The sequence below is a fragment of the Scyliorhinus canicula genome, chromosome 9 (genome assembly GCF_902713615.1).
Source record: "Scyliorhinus canicula chromosome 9, sScyCan1.1, whole genome shotgun sequence".
In the NCBI taxonomy this organism is placed as follows: Eukaryota; Metazoa; Chordata; class Chondrichthyes; order Carcharhiniformes; family Scyliorhinidae; genus Scyliorhinus; species Scyliorhinus canicula.
The window spans coordinates 103758588-103779315 of record NC_052154.1 but is presented as its reverse complement, the minus strand read 5'-3'; the positions used below and the strand labels follow the sequence as shown (position 1 = coordinate 103779315).

General features: G+C 47.5%; 1 protein-coding gene across 1 annotated transcript in view; it reads left to right on the top strand.

Moving 5' to 3' along the window:
• LOC119971585 (CD151 antigen-like) overlaps positions 1-14639 on the top strand; it is a 74169-nt gene extending 59530 nt beyond the window's left edge. Inside the window, exons 6-8 of the mRNA XM_038807354.1 lie at positions 3575-3733; positions 12202-12288; positions 13260-14639. Coding sequence (XP_038663282.1) covers positions 3575-3733; positions 12202-12288; positions 13260-13322 — 309 coding nt within the window. The 3' untranslated portion in view covers positions 13323-14639. The remainder of the gene's footprint in view (positions 1-3574; positions 3734-12201; positions 12289-13259) is intronic.
• Positions 14640-20728: the final 6089 nt, after the last annotated feature.

Below are 20728 nucleotides of genomic sequence, written 5' to 3'. Positions count from 1 at the left end.
CCGTATGAGGTTATTCATTAAGGCACTTCCTTCTGAACTTTGCCCCTCTCCTGAGGTGTGGTGATCCTCAGGTTAAATCACCACTAGGCAGCTCTCCCTTTGAAAGGGGAGAGAGCAGCCTATCATCTGAGACTAAGGCGACTTTACTTACTTAATTTGTAATATTTATATACAGACACACAAGTAGACACAGACACACACACACAGTGGAAAGGGTGGCAGAAAGGGAAAGAAAATATTAATAAAAGTAAAAGGATAAAGATCTTTTATACATTGGGATGGCTTCTGGTTTGTGAAGTTCAGCCTTCGTTTTAATATTTCAGAGATGGTTTTCTCTGGCAAGCTTGTCTAACTTCCTCTACAGACTCAGCGTCATTTCAGGTTCACAGCAAAGGATGTGCCATCCATACTTGCTGCTTTCAGAACAATAGAGCACTTCAGCAAGCAGGAGAGTGAGAGGAGAGAGAGAGAATAGCCACACAGTGTCCTGACAAGCACGGGGCAGCATGGTGCCACAGGGGTTAGCACTGCTGTCTCACAGCATCAGGGACTCGGGTTCAATTATAGCCTTGGGTGACTGTCTCTGCGGAGTTTGCACCTTCTCCCTGTGTCTGCATGGGTTTCTTCGGGTGCTGTGATTTCCTCCCATAGTCCAAGGACATGCAGATTAGATGAAATGGTCATGCTAAATTGCCCCTTAGTGTCTAGGGATAAGCGGGTTAAGTGTGGTTACGGGTTGCAGAGATAGAGTGGGCGCCTGGTTAGGGTGCTCTTCATGAAGTTTGGTGCAGGGACTTCCGGTGGCGGCTATGAGGGAGAAAGTCGCACATTTGGGGGCTCCCGCTCTGGCAGGACTTTTGGACCTTTCCCCCCAAAATGTTTTGCGTTTTTGAGCGCTGGCTTTGTAGGCAAAGTTAATTTGGCACTGGTTCCACACATTGGTGTATGGAACGAAGAACCCCAAGGGATCAAAAAGGGAGAAATAAGAAGACAAGCAAGGGTTGGGTGGAAGCTGTGGCAGAAGTCAAAATGGCTGATGTTCAAACCCCTGCTGTGACGGCCCAAACATCAGCGGAGGAGTTGATGCAGGTCATTCAAGAGGGCTGTGCTAGGCAGAAACGGGACTGTATTGATCCGATAAAGGAGTCGATCAATCGGCTGGAGCGCAGGCTGGATTCCCAGGATCGGACGATTCAGAAGCTGAAGAAAGTGCTGGCGGACCAGGAGGAGCACCAAACGGTGGTTGAGCTGGAGGTGGAGATGCTGGAGGATCAGCAAAAAAGGCTGCTGGAGAAGGTAGAAGATCTGGAGAATAGAGCTCGCCGGCAGAACTTAAGAAATGTCGGTCTCCCGGAGGGGGCTGAGGGCGCCGATGCTGGCGTGTTTGTGGCGAGTATGTTTCAGAAGCTTCTGGGGGAGGGGGCTTTTCCCCAACCGCTGGAGGTGGACAGGGCGTACAGAGCGCTAGCGAAGAAGCCGCGGCCGGAGGACCCCCCCCCCCCCCCAAGGGCGATGGTGGTCCGGTTCCACAGGTTCCTGGACAAGGAGTGTGTTCTCCAGTGGGCCTAGTGCATGCGGAGCTGCAAATGGGACAACAGCATTTTGTGTGTCTACCAGGATCTGAGCAACCATTCATCGACATCTTTGCGAACTAATTGCCAGCGGGGGGGGTTAGTGTAGCGTACAGGGAGTCGGGGATTGCACTATGTTTATTGCTCTTTGTACATTGTTTTTAGACGGTTACTGTTTGCATTGCCAAAAATACCTCATTAAAATTGATTTTTTTTAAAAATGAAGGTGTGCAGATCCGATGGGCTGAATAGACTTTGTCTACACTGTAGGGATGCTATGATTCTAAGCTGGCTGTTTCAACTGAGTCTTCTGCTTAAAAGCACATCCTGGTTATGGCACCCTGAGATAAAATAACAGAATAACATAAAAGAAACGGGAACACAGGAAATAAACAGGAAGTGTATTAGAACATAGAACAGTACAGCACAGTACAGGCCCTTCGGCCACGATGTTGTGCCGGCCATTTCTGCTAATCTAAGGTCAACCTACCCTACACCCGTTCAATTTACTGCTGTCCGTCTGCCTGTCTAAGAGTCGCTGAAATGACCCTAATGACTCCAACTCCACCATCTCCGCTGGCAGTGCATTCTACGCACTCACCACTCTTGTGTAAAGAACCTACCTCTGACATCTCCCCTATAACTTCCTCCAATCACCTTAAAATTATATCCCCTCGTGACAGCCGTTTCTGCCCTGGGGAAAAGTCGCTGGCTATCCAAAATATATAGAGGGCTTCCCTCAAAACCTCCTCAGTAAGCACAGAGCCAAGCTCCCCCATCCATTTCTAGAATATTCTATCCAAAGGGGCAGGATCTGAAGATAGAATGAGATACAGATTTGATATGGACCCTCTCTCCTGTGCCAAGACCAATACCTTTATTATTACACAATGTGTAAACAGGAAGTGTTTTCTTACAGTGTGTAAACAGGAAGTGTATGCTTAAACAGCGTAAAAACAACGCTGTGCCTTCGGATATGTCGCCAAAGTCGTACATAGATACATAGAAGATAGGAGCAGGAGGAGGCCTTTTGGCCTTTCGAGCCTGCTCCGCCATTCATCACGATCATGGCTGATCATCCAACTCAATAGCCTAATCCTGCTTTCTCCCCATAACCTTTGATCCCATTCTCCCCAAGTGCTATATCCAGCCGCCTCTTGAATATATTCCAAGTTTTAGCATCAACTACTTCCTGTGGTAATGAATTCCACAGGTTCACCACTCTTTGTGTGAAGAAGTGTCTCCTTATCTCTGGCCAAAATGGTTTACCCTGAATCCTCAGGCTGTGACCCCTGATTCTGGACACACCCATCATTGGTAACATCTTCCCTGCATCTACCCTGTCTCATCCTGTTAGAATTTTATAAGTCTCTTATGAGATCCCTCCTCATTCTTCTGAACTCCAGTGAGAACAATCCCAACCTAGTCAATCTGTCCTCATATGACAGTCCCGCCATCCCTGGAATCTGTCTGGTAAATCTTCGCTGCACTCCCTCGAGAGTCTTCACCCGACACCTGTGCCAATGTATTCAATGTTGTGTATTTTATGCTTGCCCGTTTATGTATTTTCTTTTCATGTATGGAATGATCTGTCTGAGCTGCATGCAGAACAGTACGTTTCACTGTTCCTCGGTACACGTGACAATAAACCAATCCAATGGCCAGAAAATAGATGGGAAATAGGAGAGAGACAAGGATAGACCCTTGGGAAACACCAGAGGTATCAAAATATCTACTGACATGGTGAGCAACCAGGAGTGACAGCTGGACGATTGGTACTTTAGTGTGAATAGGGTGCATGCATGGTGCAGAGCAGTGCGTATTCTGGACAGGATCGGCTCTGGCAGGGAGATCAGAGAGAAAATTGAGAAAGATACAAATTGAGGGCTAGGGCCCAGTGGGCCCGGGGTCACAGCAGAGGCAGCGAATGAGATTGTCTCAATCTTATTGACAAAGAACTCCATGAGTTCGCACTAAACTTCTCTCTCTCTTTACATCCTCAGTTCCGCTGCTGCGGGAGCAACAACTCAAAGGACTGGCAGGAGAGCCGGTGGGTGAAGGAGAAACTCTCTGGAGAAAGAATTGTGCCCGACAGCTGCTGCAAAACTGTCACCAATGGGTGTGGCAAGAGAGACCACCCATCCAACATCTACAAGGTGGAGGTGAGTGTGAGGAGGGATTCGGATCATCCGGGGGGGCGGGGACCATCCAGAGAATGGATAGAGGGAATCTGACCATCCGGAGAGGGGACAGAGGGGGTCTGACCACCAACATTTAAGTCTACCCAATACCTTCTTATCAATTTTAAACCCTTCGAGTATCTGATACACCTTCTGTGTCACTAATACGTGGGAAGAATCTGTTTCCTTGATAAAGAGAGATGGAAAGTTTTTCATTACTTTCTCAGCTATGTCCCCTGTCTCCATGCTCAAATCCCCTTCAAAGTTCATAATTTATTTTCATTTTATTAATTTACAGGATGTGAATGTCACTGGTTAGGCTAGCATTTATTGCCTATCCCTAGAAGGCAATGGCAAACCACGGCAGAACCGTGCTCAGTACCAATCCAATGGAAGTCCATAGTTGCCAATTTCCCTGTTCGGGCTTGTGCCTGAAAAAGCATACAAAGTGATAAAAATAAATGTCAGCCTTTCAGGGATAAATCCGCCATGATGTAATTAAATACTGGAATAGGCTCAAGGGGTTGAGTGGAATTTCAGTTTAATTGAGAAATGCTGCTGTGTCCTGTGAGTCTTTGTTCATCAGTGATTCATCAAACCCATAAACAATGTGCTCTGCATTGTCCCATGTCGATTTTGAGGGGTACAAATTTCAAAAACAATTCACAATGTCAGTCAAGATAGCTGCAAATTGTCTCAGCTGCTCTTACTTTTACACCCACGCTCAGCTCGCTGAAGTCTTGATTTCATCCCCCACACTCTTCTCTAATGTCTTGCTCATTTTATCCCACTCTCCTCAACAATGTCTTGTTACTGTACCCCAACACCTCGCTGATGTCTCCCGTTTTACCGCCCCACACCCTTCACCAAAATATTCAGTGCAGCCTCGTTATACCCTCTGAAGACCTGCTCTAAGTCCACATTTTCACTGAAATCTCACTTGATACAGCCAGCTGAACTCGCTGGAGTTGGGCACTTGTTACTCATCTGTTGCTGAAGTATCTTTAGTTACAGTCACACTTTCCTACCTGAAATCGCACTCACTGCACCCTGCTATTCTGGCCGAATTCTCACTCTTTATAGAATGGCTCTCCTCACTGAAGACTCTCCCTCCATTCCTACTTTCCTCACTGAAGACTCTGCTTGCAGCCCTGATCTCCTCACTGAAGACTTTCCCTCCAGCCCCCTTTCTTCACTGAAGACACTCCTTGCAGCCCTGCTCTCCTCACTGAAGACTCTCCCTCTAGCCCCCCTTTCCTCACTGAAGACACTCCTTGCAGCCCTGCTCTCCTCACTGAAGACTCTCCCTCTAGCCCCCCTTTCCCCACTGAAGACACTCCTTGCAGCCTTGCTCTCCTCCCTGAAGACACTCTGCTTGCAGCCCTGCTCTCCTCACTGAAGACTCTGCTTGCAGCCCTGTTCTTCTCACTGAAGACTCTCCTTGCAGCCCTGCTCTCCTCACTGAAGACTCTGCTTGCAGCCCTGCTCTCCTCACTGAAGACTCTGCTTGCAGCCTCACTCTCCTCACTGAAGACTCTGCTTGCAGCCTCACTCTCCTCACTGAAGGCTCTCCCTCCAGCCCCCCTTTCCTCACTGAAGGCTCTCCCTCCAGCCCCCCTTTCCTCACTGAAGACACTCCTTGCAGCCCTGCTCTCCTCACTGAAGACTCTGCTTGCAGCCTCACTCTACTCGCTCCCTGCAGCCTCCTCTCCTAACAACCCGCTTTTGAAAATCCTCACTGTTGTCTGACATTTTAATAAACAATTTTAATGAGGTATTTTTGGCATTACCAATAGCAACAGCACGGTAGCATTGTGGGGCAGCATGGTAGCATTGTGGATAGCACAATTGCTTCATAGCTCCAGGGTCCCAGGTTTGATTCCGGCTTGGGTCACTGTCTGTGCGGAGTCTGCACATCCTCCCCGTGCGTGCGTGGGTTTCCTCCGGGTGCTCCGGTTTCCTCCCACAGTCCAAAGATGTGCAGGTTAGGTGGATTGGCCATGATAAATTGCCCTTAGTGTACAAAATTGCCCTTAGTGTTGGGTGGGGTTACTGGGTTATGGGGATATGGTGGAGGTGTTGACCTTGGGTAGGGTGCTCTTTCCAGGAGCTGGTGCAGACTCGATGGGCCGAATGGCCTCCTTCTGCATTGTAAATTCTATGAAAATCAATGTACAAAGAACAATAAACATAATGCAATCACCGACTCCCATCCCGCTAAAACCCGCCTAATTGACCCCCTATTCTACGCTACCCTAATCCACCTCCTGCCACACCCCCCTCCCCCCCTTTGCCCCCCCCCCCCCCCCCCCCTGCTGCCGATTCATTCTCCGCGAAGAAGTCGATGAATGGTTGCCATCTCCGGGCAAACCCTAACAGTGACCCTCTCAAGGCGAACTTAATCTTCCCTAGGCCGAGGAAGCTCGCCATGTCAGTTAGCCAGGTCTCCGACTTTGGGGGCTTTGAGTCCCTCCAAACGAGCAGTATCCGTCTCCGGGCTTCCAGAGATGCAAAGGCCAGAACATCTGCCTCTTTCTCCTCCTGGATTCCCGGGTCTTCCGACACCCTGAAAATCGCCACCTCTGGACTCATTGCCACCCTTGTTTTCAATACTCTGGACATGACGTCAATCTCTGCCAATATCCCCTAAGTTTTGGACACGCCCAGAACATGTGGACATGGTTCGCTGGTCCTCCCGCACATTTTGCACACCTGTCCTCTACCCCAAAGAATCTACTCATCCGGACCACTGTCATGTGGGCCCGGTGGACCACCTTGAATTGGATCAAGCTGAAACTGGCGCATGTAGTGGTCAAGTTGACTCTGCTCAACGCATCCGCCCATAAGCCATCCTCCATCTCACCACCAAGCTCCTCCCCCCATTTATGCTTCAGCTCCTCGGTCTGCGTCTCCTCCGCCCCCATGAGTTCTTTGTAGATGTCTGAAACGCTCCCCTCTCCCACCCATCCCCTAGAACTACCCTATCCTGGATCCCCCTGAGTGGCAGGAGTGGGAAGGATGATACCTGCCGATGAAGAAAGTCCCGCACTTATAAATACCTAAATTCGTTCACCCTTGCCAACCAAAACTTCTCCTCCAGCACCCTCAAGCTAGGGAAGCTCCCCTCTAAAAACAGGTCCGCCATCCTCTCAATCCCCGCCCTTCGCCATACTCTGAACCCCCCCCTCCAAGCTCCCCGGGGCAAACCGGTGATTGTCACATATTGGGGACCAGACCGATGCTCCCACTGCTCCAGCGAACCTCCTCCACTGACCCCAGATTCTCAGGGCTGCCACCACTTTGGGGCTGGTGGAGTACCTCGCCGGCGGGAACGGCAGAGGTGCCATTATCAATGCCCCCAGACTGATGCCTCTACACAAAGCTGCCTCCATCCGCTCCCAAACCGCCCCCGCCACCCACTTCCTCATCATGGCTATGTTAGCTGCCCAGTAATAATTACTGAAATTTGGCAGCGCAAGCCCCCCCTCCCCCCGATTCCGCTCGAGCATCACCTTCTACAAGCGCGGGGACTTAACTACCCAAATAAAACCCAGGATGATTCCTCTTAAAAAAGGACCGCAGGATGAAAATTAGGAGACGCTGAAATATGAACAAAAATCTCGGTAGGACTGTCATTTTGACCGTCTGCACTCTCCCAGCTAACGACAGCGGGAACGCATCCCAGCTCCGAAACTCGCCCCTCATCTGTTCAACCAACCGGGATAAGTTCAACTTGTGTAACCGGCCCCAGTCGCGCACCATTTGTATCCCTAAGTACCTGAAACTGTCCCCTACTAACCTAAACGCCAGCTCCCTCAGCCGACCCTCCTGACCCCTTGCCTGGACTACAAGCATCTCACTCTTTGTCATATTCAGTTTATACCCTGAAAACTAGCCAGATTTCCCCAAAGTCGCCATAATTTCACCCATCCCTGCCCCTGGATCCGACACGTATAAGAGCAGGTCGTCCGCATATAACGAGACTCTATGTTCCACAAACACACACACACCCCCCCCCCCCCCCCCCCCAACCAGCCACTTCCAGCCCCTTGAAGCTCTCAGAGCAATTGCCAGCGGCTCTATAGCTAACGCAAACAGCAGTGGGGAGAGGGGGCACCCGTCTTGTCCCCAGGTACAGTCTAAAATAGTCCGAAGTCATCCTATTCGTCCTTACATTAGCCTCCGAGGCCTGGTACAACAGCTTGACCCAGTCGATCAAGCCCCTACTGAACCCAAATCGTCCCAGCACCTCCCATAGATAATCCCACTCCACCTGGTCGAACGCCTTTTCCGCATCCGTTGCCACAACTATCTCAACCTCCCCACTCTCCGGGGGCATCATGATCACATTGAGCAGCCTTCGAAGATTGGCCACCAACTGCCTGCCCTTGACAAACCCAGTTTGATCCTCCATAATCACATCCAGCACACAATCTTCAATCCTGGAAGCCAAAATTTTGGTCAGCAACCTGGCATCCACATTAAGCAGGGAGATCAGCCTATATGACCCGCATAGCTCCGGGTTCTTGTCCCGCTTCAATATCAACAAAATAGTGGCCTGTGACATCGTCGGGGGCAGCACCCCTTTGTCACTTGCCTCATTGAAAACCTTGACCAGCATCGGCCCTAAAGTCCCCGAGAACCTTTTATAGAACTCCACTGAGTATTCGTTCAGCCCCGGGGCTTAACCCGACTGCATTGCCTTCAAGCCTTCAACTATTTCTTCGGCCCTAATCGAGGCCCCCAGCCCATCCACCAGCTCCCTACCCACCCTTGGGAAGGTCAGTCCATCCAAAAAGCGTCTCATCCCCTCTGGCCCCGTGGGGGGTTCTGAGCAATAGAGCCTACTGTAAAAGTCTCTGAAAGCCCTGATTAGCCCTGCCGACTCCCCTACCAAGTTCTCATCCCCATCAACCAGCCTCTGTATTTCCCTGGCCGCCTCCCTCTTCCTAAGCTGCTGTGCAAGCATTCTGCTGGCCTTCTCCCCATGTTCATCAAACGCTACCCTCGCCTTTCTAAACTGCTCCATTGCCTGTGGACAACACCACAAACCCAGCCTGCAGCTTCCAACGTTACCTTAAGAGCTCCACCCCCGGGGTCACCGCATACCTCCTGTCTATCTGTACGATCTCCTTAACCAGTCGGTCCATTTCTGCCCTATCCGCCCTCTCCCTATGAGCCCGGATCAAAATCAGCTCCCCTCTTCAGCGCCTTCCAGACCACCACTGCTGAGACTTCCTCTGTGTCATTAACCTGCAGGTAATTCTGCATACACTTCCTCAGCCTCTCGCACACCGCCTCGTCCGCCAACAATCCCACATCCAGCCTCCATTGCGGGCGCTGGAAGCTCTCCTCACTAACCTCCAGTTCCACCCAGTGTGGGGCATGATCCGAAATAGTGATGGCCGAATACATCGTGTCCACCACCCATGTCAGTAAATTCCTGCTCAAAATGAAAAAGTCTATCCGGCAATAAACCTTGTGAACATGCGAGTAAAAAGAAAACTCCTTCCCTGTCGGCTGCCTAAACCTCCATGGGTCGACTCCCCCATCTGCTCCATGAACCCTATCAGTTCCTTTGCCATTGCTGGCACCCTGCCCGTTTTTGAACACGACCGGTCCAGGCCGGGGTCGATGACTGTATTGAAATCCCCTCCCATAACCAACTTGTGCGAGTCCAGGTCAGCTATCTTCCCCAGCAACCTCTTTATAAATTCCACGTCATCCCAATTTGGCGCTTACACATTAACCAAGACTACTTTCCTCCCCTCCAGCTTACCGCTAACCATGACATAACGGCCCCCCCCGTCCGAGACTATACTGCACACCTGAAATTGCACCCGCTTGTTGATCAATAGCCTGAGTTGACAATGGGGAGCCAGTCGATGTGGTATATTTGGACTTTCAGAAAGCGTTTGACAAAGTCCCGCTAAGAGATTATTGTGCAAAATTAAAGCGCGTGGAATTGGGGGAAATGTATTGGGGTGGATAGAAAACTGGTTGGCAGAGAGGAAACAAAGAGTAGGGATTAATGGGTCCTTTTCAAATTGGCAGGAGGTATCTAGTGGGGTACCACAGGGATTGGTGCTGGGACCCCAGCTATTCACAATATATATTAATGATTTGGATGAGGGAACAAAATGTAACATGTGGGACTTTGTCAAACGCCTTCTGAAAGTCCAAATATACCACATCGACTGGCTCCCCATTGTCAACTCAGGCTATTGAGTTGGATGATCAGTCATGATCGTGATAAATGGCAGAGTAGGCTCCAAGGGCTAAAAGGCCTCCTCCTGCTCCTGTCTTCTATGTATCTATGGCCCAGCTGAACTCTTTCCAGGAAGAATGACTGCTAAGCGTCTGCATGAAAAGATCCAACCAACTTTCTCTCCAAAAGATTGGTTGCATCTTCAAAGAATTCCAACAGATTTGTCAAGCATGATTTTCCCTTCATAAAACCATGCTGACTCTGACTGATCCTGCCACTGCTTTCTAAATGTTCCGCTATAAAGTCCTTGATAATGGATTCAAGTATTTTCCCCACTACCGATTTTAGACTTACTGGTCTATAATTCCCTGCTTTGTCTCTACCTCCCTTTTTGAATATTGGTCTTTCGCCTCTGCTGCCAGAATTTAAACAAAGTAAAAATGGTACCAGGTGGCTCTGAAGAACATTCCAGAGAGACAATATTCAATCGCCACCAGTGACCGGGCAGAATACAGCCTCTTCGGCTCATCCATTGGCCACCAGCCAAGTCAGTCAACCCAAGTCATCACTGATGTCAGTCAAACCATCCTGGAATCTGCTTATTTGAATTAAAAGCAGCCCAACCCTCTGGAATCTGCTGGTTGGAATTACAGACAGCTTCATGCAACCTTAGGGACACAGGACAATCTTCAGTTTGAACCAGCCCAAGCTTCTACTGGAATTAAAGGCAAAGTCCGCATTAATGGCACAGGCGCAATAATCATCCATTTACAAAAATTGTAATAGCAAAAATAAAAGGCACAACCAGGGTTTAAACAAGAGGATCTTTACACTCCTAAATTGTATCTGCAGGACCTTGTCCCTCTCTCATCTATGTCATTGGTACAAATGTGAACCATGACCTCTGGCTGTTCCCTCTTCCCTGGGTATCTTCCAGTCATTCAGTTACATCCTTGACCCTGGCACCAGGTGGCAACAAACCATCCTGAATTCTTGTCTGTAGCCACAGAAACATCTCTAACTATTGAATTTCCTATCGCTATTGCTTTTGCAATCTTCCTCCATGGACCTGGTCCTAGCTGCTCTCTCCAGAGGAATCATCACTCTCATCAGAATTCAGAACAGACTACTGGTTGGAGAGAGTGAGGTTCACTCAGAGGACTCCTGCACTATGTGCTTGGAATGCCTGGCAGCGACCCATTCCTTTACAAATCCTTAAACTACAGAGTGATTAATAATAATAATGATCTTTATTGTCACAAGTGGGCCTCACGGTAGCATGTGGGCCTCACGGTAGCATGGTGGTTAGCATCAATGCTTCACAGCTCCAGGGTCCCAGGTTCGATTCCCGGCTGGGTCACTGTCTGTGTGGAGTCTGCACGTCCTCCCCGTGTGTGCGTGGGTTTCCTCCGGGTGCTCCGGTTTCCTCCCACAGTCCAAAGATGTGCGGGTTAGGTGGATTGGCCATGCTAAATTGCCCGTAGTGTAAGGTTAATTGTTGGGTTGCGGGTATACGGGTTATGTGGGTTTAAGTAGGGTGATCATTGCTCGGCACAACATCGAGGGCTGAAGGGCCTGTTCTGTGCTGTACTGTTCTATGTTCTATGTTCTAAGTAGGCATACATTAACACTTCAATGAAATTACTGTGAAAAACCACGAGTCGCCAAATTCCGGCGCCTGTTCGGGTACACAGAGGGAGAATTCAGAATATCCAATTCACCTAACAGCACGTCTTTTGGGATTTGAGAGAGGAAACAGGAGCACCCGGAGGAAACCCATGCAGACACTGGGAGAACATGCAGACTCACACAGACGGTGACCCAAACGGGAATCGAACCTTGGACCCTGGCATGTGAAGCAACAGTGCTAACCACTGTGTTGCTGGTTACATCTATAAGAGTGCTATCCAGAAAACCCTCAACCACACAGATGCACCACGGTGGCATCAGTGGCTGCACAACCCAGAGTTTGATCTGCTGCAACTGATGACATTTACATGTGGTTATCCAGGAAAGAGAAATACCCTGGAGTTCACAAATAAACACGATGCACAATCCATTGGTTGACGCTGTCCTGCCTTTATTTATTCGGCTTTATACCCAGTTTCTGTAGCTCATCCAAATGACTGATGTCCTCATACCTGGCAGCATTCTGATAGAGCTCTCCTCTCTCTGCCTCAGTACTTTGGTGATGCAATAAAATTGGAATCCCCAATATGACAGAGTTATGTTTTTTTTACAGGGGGGCTGCATCACCAAGTTGGAGGGGTTTATCATGGCCCATTTGAAGATTATAGGAGCAGTGGGAATAGGAATCGCGTGTGTCCAGGTAAGAACACATTTGGTAAAGGCATGGATTGGGGCCGGGACTGAGAGAGTGAGCTAAATGAGTGAACACAAAGACTGACATGCAAAAGAAGTCCTAGCTCAACCCCCTCACCTCAGGATCAGTTTGAGTGTTTGGGTCTCCTGGCTCACAATGTTCCCTTTTAACCAACAACACCTGCTGCTAAACCCCCTCTTTCCCCAACCAGATCAGAAACATGTCAGAGCTGAAATAATCAGGAAGGGTAGGCTTGATTGATGCCCAATGGACAAACACTGCCAATCCCTGCACATCTGGATGCTGGGAAATAACCTGATAGTTCTTCATCCGAGGACTCAATAAAAAAAGAGCCATGGCAGCAAGGAGTTTCCAATTAGTGGAGAGAAGGTCTCGGTGTGGAGCTCACTGTGTGGTCTTCCTTCGGTCCCAGTGTGGAGCTTTCCACATGATCCCCTTGGTCTCAGTCTGGAGGTCACTGTGTGGTCTCCCCTCGGTTTCACTCTGGAGCTCTCCACATGGTCTCCTCTGTCTCAGTTCGGAGCTCACTGTGTTATCTCCTTGGTCTCAGTGTGGAGTTCACCACGTGGTCTCCTCAAAGTGTGGAGCTCATTATGTGCGCTACTTGGTCTCACTGTGGAGCTCACTATGTGCCCTCCTTGGTCTCACTGTGGAGCTCACTGTATAGTCTCCTCAGTCTCAATGTGGAGCTCACTGTTTGGCCTCCCCTTGGTCTCAGTATGGGTTCTCCACATGGTCTCCTTAGTCTCAGTGCGGAGATCACTCTGTGGTTCCTCCTCGATTTCAGTGTGGAGCTCAGTGTGGACCCTTCTTGGTCTCAGTGTTGAGCTGACTGTGTGGCCAACTCTTGGTCTTGGCTTCACAGCCTTGATGCCATTCTGGTGTCATTGCTGACAGAGTGGGTGATGTGCAAATGGATACTAAATAAAGCTGATGTGATGTTCTTTTCTTTGCAGATTTTTGGAATGATCTTTACCTGCTGTCTGTACAGGAACCTGAAGGCAGACACTCCCTATTAGAGTCAGGCCTTAAGGCACCTTCCTCACTGCATTCACAGCTCAACTTTCCATAAGTCTGATTGCCATCAGGGTTGTCAGATGAGAGGCAGTTCATTATGCGTCCAGACTCAGGATCCCCTCCATCTTCCCTCCCCCACGTCGGGTCCCTCCCCCACATCGGGACCCCTCCCTCCCCCCGCCATCTATTCCCACATTGAGACCCCTCCACACATCGGGGTCCCCTCCCACACCCATTCCTCACATCGGGACCCTCTTACCTCCCCCCTCCCCCCTCCCCCCCCCACCTCCTCCCCACACCGTGAACCCCTCCTCCACCTTGTCCCCAGCTTCTATAACATAACTCACACTGTCTGATCAGGGTGAGACCCCACTGTATCTGAAATGGTTGTTGGAATTTGGTTCCAGCCTCGAGATAGCCATATGACCAAGTGAACTACATTCCTTGGTGATGCCTGGCTTTCCCAAGGAAACAATGTGCTGAAAACTGGCTGTACATTAAAACTTCTCATAGAATTCTCCCCTTGAAACCTCAAAGAGACCATCTAGGAATAAAGTTCTGGGTTTCATTGGCATCTCCAGCCTGGAATTGTTCAAAAGTATGCTATCATTCTCTGACAATGCCGAGTGCCCACGTGACGCATTAGCAACCTCTCCTCCTGTTATCTTGGCTTGATTTCACTGGCCAATGAAGGGTCTCTAATCCCACCTCCACCTCACCATACATCCCCAGTTTACACTCCTGATTAGTTCCACCCACACCCAGCCCCACCACTGTGCGAACACTAGTATCTCCAGTGACTGCCTGCTTATTTAGTATACACCCTGTACAGGATGAAGAGTGGTTCCCTGCAGCCAGCCCCAGATACGAGAAGCAGGACAATGAATGTGTCACTCAGGAGTCATGGCCTTCTTGTGGTGTCTGCTGTAAACACATACACGCGCAATAACTCAGAAACTGGACCTGGGAACGGTGCCTCAGATCACTGCTGTCCTCACACTGCTTGTTAGGGAGAATGAGGGAAGTGAAGTGGGAGAGATAGTTAACAATACAATTAATATGTAAACTGGCAGCTGTAAACTTGCTGATTCTGTGTTCATGCTGGCTGTGCCTTGTGATCTCTCTGGGGAATTGCGGTTCCCAGTCACTCTGTGTTAAAGGTGCTGTGGAGCAGAGAAAGTCACCAGGAACCCTGTGGCTCTCTGTTCCTCCCTCTAACTTTCTGTTATATGACTGTAGCTGTCAGTGATTACAGTGGGGGACCTCCCCAACCCTGTATTTTTATATTTACTGTAGAAAATAAAACCAATCTAACACCAGTGTGTCTGAGTGAGAAAGAAGATACACACTCACAAACACTGCACACACCAGCCCTCAACAACATATCCGACATACCCCTCCCTAACAGTAACGGCCTGTGCAGTAAACAGTATGTAATTATAAAATAAACAGGGTCTATTTACACAGTAAACAGGGTCTAGAGGGTCTATTTACACAGTACACGGGGTCCGTTTACGCTGTACACGGGTCCCGTTTACACTGTACATGGGGTCCATTTACGCAGTACACGGGGTCCGTTTTCATTTTGGAAGGAATAACAGGAAGACAGAGTACTGGGCTAATGGTAAGATTCTTGGTAGTGTGGATGAGCAGAGAGATCTCGGTGTCCATGTCCATAGATCCCTGAAAGTTGCCACCCAGGTTGAGAGGGTTGTTAAGAAGGTGTACGATGTGTTAGCTTTTATTGGTAGAGGAATTGAACTTCGGAGCCCTGAGGTCATGTTGCAGTTGTACAAAACTCTGGTGCAGCCGCATTTGGAGTATTGCGTGCAGTTCTGGTCGCCGCATTATAGGAAGGATGTGGAAGCTTTGGAAAGGGTACAGAGGAGATTTACAAGGATGTTGCCTGGTATGGAGGGAAGATCTTACGAGGAAAGGCTGAGGGACTTGAGGCTGTTTTCGTTAGAGAGAAGAAGGTTAAGAGGTGACTTAATTGAGGCATACAACATGATCAGAGGATTAGATAGGCTGGACATTGAGTGCCTTTTTCCTCGGATGGTGATGTCCAGCACGAGGGGACATAGCTTTAAATTGAGGGGAGATAGATATTGGACAGATGTCAGAGGTAGGTTCTTTACTCAGAGAGTAGTAAGGGCGTGGAATACCCTGCCTGCAACAGTAGTGGACTCGCCAACACTAAACACATTCAAATGGTCATTGGATAGGCATATGGACGATAAGGGAATAGTGTAGATGGTTTAGAGGGGTTTCACAGGTCGGCGCAACATCGAGGGCTGAAGGGCCTGTACTGCGCTGTAATGTTCTATGTTTACAGAGTACACAGGGTCTGTTTAAAGAATGCATAGGGTCTGTTTACAAAGTACACAGGGCCTGTTTACATAATAAATAATGCAGGTCATGGGGTCTGTTTAAACAGTAGGCGGGGGCTGTTCACATAGTATTGGAGGTCTTTTTACACAGAAACAGGGTCTGTTTATGCAATGCGTGGGGTCTGTTACACAGAAAACGGGGTCTGTTTACACAAAAAACGGGGTCTATTTACAGTCTATTTACAAAGTAAACAGGGTCTCTTTACACAGTAAACAAGGGTTATTTACACAGAAAACAGGGTTTATTTACACAATAAACAGAGTACATTTACACAGTCCAGAGTCTATTGACACATAGTAAACATGATTTATTTATACAGAAAACATGGTCTATTTACAAAGTAAACAGGGTTTACATCGTTAACAGGGTCAATTTACATGGGAAACAAGATGTATTTACACAGGAAACAGAGTTTAATAGGGTTTACAGGTTTATTTATACAGGAAACATGGTCTATTTACAAAGTAAACAGTGTCTACATATTAAACAGGGTCTATTTACACAGGAAACAGGGTCTATTTAAACAGTAAACAGGGTCTATTTACAGGGGAAACAAGGTTGATTTACACAGGAAACAGGGTTTATTTACACAGTAAACGGTCTATTTACACAGTAAACTGTCCACATAGTAAACAGGGTCTATTTACACAGGAAACAGGGTCTATTTAAACAATAAATAGGGTTTATTTACACAGAAAACAGGGTTTACATAGTAAACCGGGTTTGTTTACACAGTAAACAGGGTTTATTTACACAGTAAACAGTGTCTATATAGTAAACAGGGTCTATTTACACAGTAAACGGTTTATTTACACAGGGAACACGGTCTGTTTACACAGGGAACACGGTCTGTTTACACAATAAACAGGGTTTGTTTACATAATAGGGTTTATTTACACAGGAAACAATCTATTTACACAGTAACAAGGGTCTATTTACACAGTAAACAGGGTTTATTTACACAGGAAACAGGGTCTATTTACACAGGGAACACGGTCTGTTTACACAATAAACAGGGTTTGTTTACATAGTAGACAGGGTTTATTTACATAGGAAACAGTCTATTTACACAGTAACCAGGGTCTATTTACACAGTAACCAGGGTCTACACAGTAAACATGATTTATTTATACAGGAAACATGGTCTATTTACACAGTAAATAGGGTTTACAGCTTTATTTATACAGGAAACATGGTCTATTTACACAGTAAACAGGGTTTATTTACATGGAAAACAAGGTGTATTTACACAGGAAACAGTTTATTTATACTAAACAGGGTCTATTTACAAAGTAAACAGTGTCTACATATTAAACAGGGTCTATTTACACAGGAAACGGGGTCTATTTAAACAGTAAACAGGGTTTACATAGTAAACAGGGTCTATTTACATGGGAAATAAGGTTTATTTACACAGGAAAAAGAGTTTATTTACACAGTAAGCAGTCTATTTACACAGTAAACTGTCCACATAGTAAACAGGGTTTATTTACACAGTAAACAGGGTCTATTTACACACGAAACAGGGTCTATTTAAACAATAAACAGGGTTTATTTACACAGGGAACAGGGTCTATTTACACAGAAAACAGGGTTTACATAGTAAACAGGGTTTATTTACACAGTAAACAAGGTCTATTTACACTGGAAACAGGATCTATTTACACAATAAACAGGGTTTGTTTACATAGTAGACAGGGGGCGGAATTCTCCGCTCCCGTGTGGCATCGGGGAGGCCGCTCCTCGCACCCTATTCACCGCCCGCCCCCCAGGGGGCTAGGAGCGGCGCTCCGTAAATCTCGGCCGCCGGGCCTTGACACTTGCGTCAAGGCGGTGCGCCGAGAATGACGCGACGGCGGCGCCTAAGTGACGTCAGCCGCGCATGCGCAGATTGGCTGGCTCCAACGTGCGCGGGTGCTGTCTTCCCATCCGCTGCCCGCAAGACGTGGCGGCTTGATCTTGCGGGGCGGCAGAGGGGAAAGAGGGCGTCTCTTAGAGACGCCGGCCCTACGACCGGTGGGCACCGATCGCGGGCCAGCCCCCTCCCGCGCACGGCCGTGGTGCTCACTCCCCTCTCCGCACCCCACAAGCCACAAACGAAGCTTTGGCGCCATGTTCACGACGGCAGCGACCAGGTGTGGTTGCCGCCGGCGTTAACAGGTCGGGAACGTCAGGCCGCTCGGCCCATCTGGGCCGGAGAATTGGCGGTCGCCGTGAAAAACAGCGAGCGGCGATTCTCCGAGCGGGGGGTGGGAGAATCGTGGTGTGTGCCAGGGCGGCGTGTCGTGAGTCGCCCGGCCCTCCCGCGATTCTCCCACCCAGCGTGGGGAGCAGAGAATCGCGCCCAGGGTTTATTTACACAGGAAACACGGTCTATTTACACAATAAACAGGGTTTGTTTACAGAGTAGACAGGATCGATTTACACAGGAAACAGGGTCTATTTACACAGGAAACAGAGTCTATTACACAGGAAATGGTCTATTTACACAGGAAACAGGGTTCATTTACACAGTAAGCAGGATCTATTTACACAGTAAACAGCGTTACAGGGTTTATTTACACAGGAAAGGGTCTATTTACACAGTAAACAGATTTATTTACACAGTAAACAGGGTCTATTTACACAGTAAACGGTCTATTTACACAGCAAACAGGGTCTATTTACACAGTAAACAGGGTCTATTTACATAATACACGGTCCATTTACACAATACACAGGGTCCATTTACACAGTACACAGGGTCTATTTACACAGTCTACACAGTAAACGGAGTCTATTTACATATTAAACAGTATCTGTACCAGATCAGGGCAGGAAAACAAAGAGAGGACATAAAATATAGAGGAAGTGAGGTAATTGAACACAAGGGAATAGTGTGCAAGAGTGCGAGTTTAAAATGATGGTTAATCATAAAGTGGGGGAAAATCCTATTGCAGCAATTAAAATGTCTGCACGATGACACAAAACGGTGATAATGAAACAGGGACTCTGAAGTCAACAATGCATTTGGAGGAACCAGACATAGTAGGGATTACGGAGACAGGGCTACAGAAAATTGAGGACTGAGGATGAGTGACCTCATCAATACCCAGGATACTAATAGCCACTGAAAGAGCCATTTCACCAGTCACTCCCTTTTGAAACTGACAGAGTTCAACGCCTGAAATAAAGCACCAGTTCCTCAATGGTTAATTATCTTTTCTAAATATGATAAATCCTGCAATGTTTAAAGAAGGGAATTGCGGAAGTGGCGCAGCATTATTTATTCAGATAACAATGACAGGAGGAAAAAAAGGGAATGCAGATATCAGAAGGGAACTAGGGATGGACAATAAATGCTGGCCTACCTAGCGATGCCCACATCCCATAAATTAATTTTTAAAAATGGAATCCGTGTGTGGAAAGATAAAAGTTAACAAATGAACAATCACACTGCCAGATGTAGCAACAGGCCACCTAATAGATAAAGGGAGGTAGAAGAAATATGTTGACAAATTATGTATGATTCTGTGATGCTATAAAGTTAGAGAATTAAGTAAAAACACAGAATATCCATCATGGGAAATGTCAACTACCCCAGGATTACTTGGACAGAAGAGGTAAAAATTATAGAGAATGAAATTCCTACACTGTGTGCAGGAATCTTTCTCACCCGATACGCAAAAATTCAAACAAGGTAAATTTCTCTATTGGACTTTGTAATAACGAATGAACCAGAACAGATGAGAGAAGTATAAATAGGAGAATATCAAGGCAATAGTGACCATAATATCATATGCTTTAAAGTGATGACAGGAAGGACAAAAGTATGGGGAAAGTCAAATTAATAGATTGGAGAAAAGCTGAGTTTGAGGCTTTGAGAATAGAACTTGAGAAAATAAAATGGACAACTATAATGTAGCAAAACAATGGGCAACATTTAAACTGTGTTCAACAGAATGCAGGAAAATATATTCTCCTAAAAGAATACATCAAACACTTGTGAGACTCCATGGATACATAAATATCACAGAATCATAGAATTTACAGTGCAGAAGGAGGCCATTCGGCCCATTGAGTCTGCACTGGCCCTTACAAAGAGCACCCTACTGAAGCCCACTTATCTACCCTATCCCTGTAACCCAGTAACCCCCATTTAACATTTTTTGGACATCAAGGGCAACTTAGCATGTCCAATCCACCTAACCCGCACATCTTTGGACTGTGGGAGGAAACTGGAGCACCCGGAGGAAACCCACGCAGACACGGGGAGAACGTGCAGACTCCGCACAGACAGTGACCCAGCCGGGAATCAAACCTGGGATCCTGGAGCAGGCCGCAACTGTGGTAACTACTGAAAAGAGAACAACTGATCCCCTTCTGGGAGACTATAGTACCTTCTATCCCTGCATCCAAGACATTAATATGTAGTGTAAGGACCTGGGAGGGCACCTCTACTTGAGCAGAGGATAAACACAGCGCAAGGCTTAGGGCCTTCACTTACCTTCCAGGAGTGGAGACAGCTGGACCTGCGAAGAATACCTCTACTTGGGCAGGGAGCTGAGTTTGATCAACAATCCAGCTGTGAAACCACAGGAAAGACGTATGTTCATTGGTTCGTAAGTAACTGCTAATTTGAATTACCTATTCTAAAATGCTTTCAGATTAAAGGTAAAAAGAAGAAATATTTTACAGATTAAAAAACTAAATACCAGTTGGAAATTTAAAAAAAGCCAAATTAAAACTAATTAAATAAAATAGAGATGCAGGACCAGGCGGTGTGTTGAACCTGCATGATGTGGGAGCCCTGGCTACCATTGTGGATCCTAGTGACCACATCTGGAGCAAATCTGCGACTTGTAAAGAACTGCGACTCAGAGGCGATGAATTAAGGAACTAATAACAGGATATTTGGAAAGTGAAAATGCAATCCAGAGTCAGCATGGTTTTATGAAGGGTAAATCATGTTTATCTAATTTGCACGGTGGCGCAGTGGTTAGCACAGCTGCCTCATGGCACCGAGGACCTGGGATTC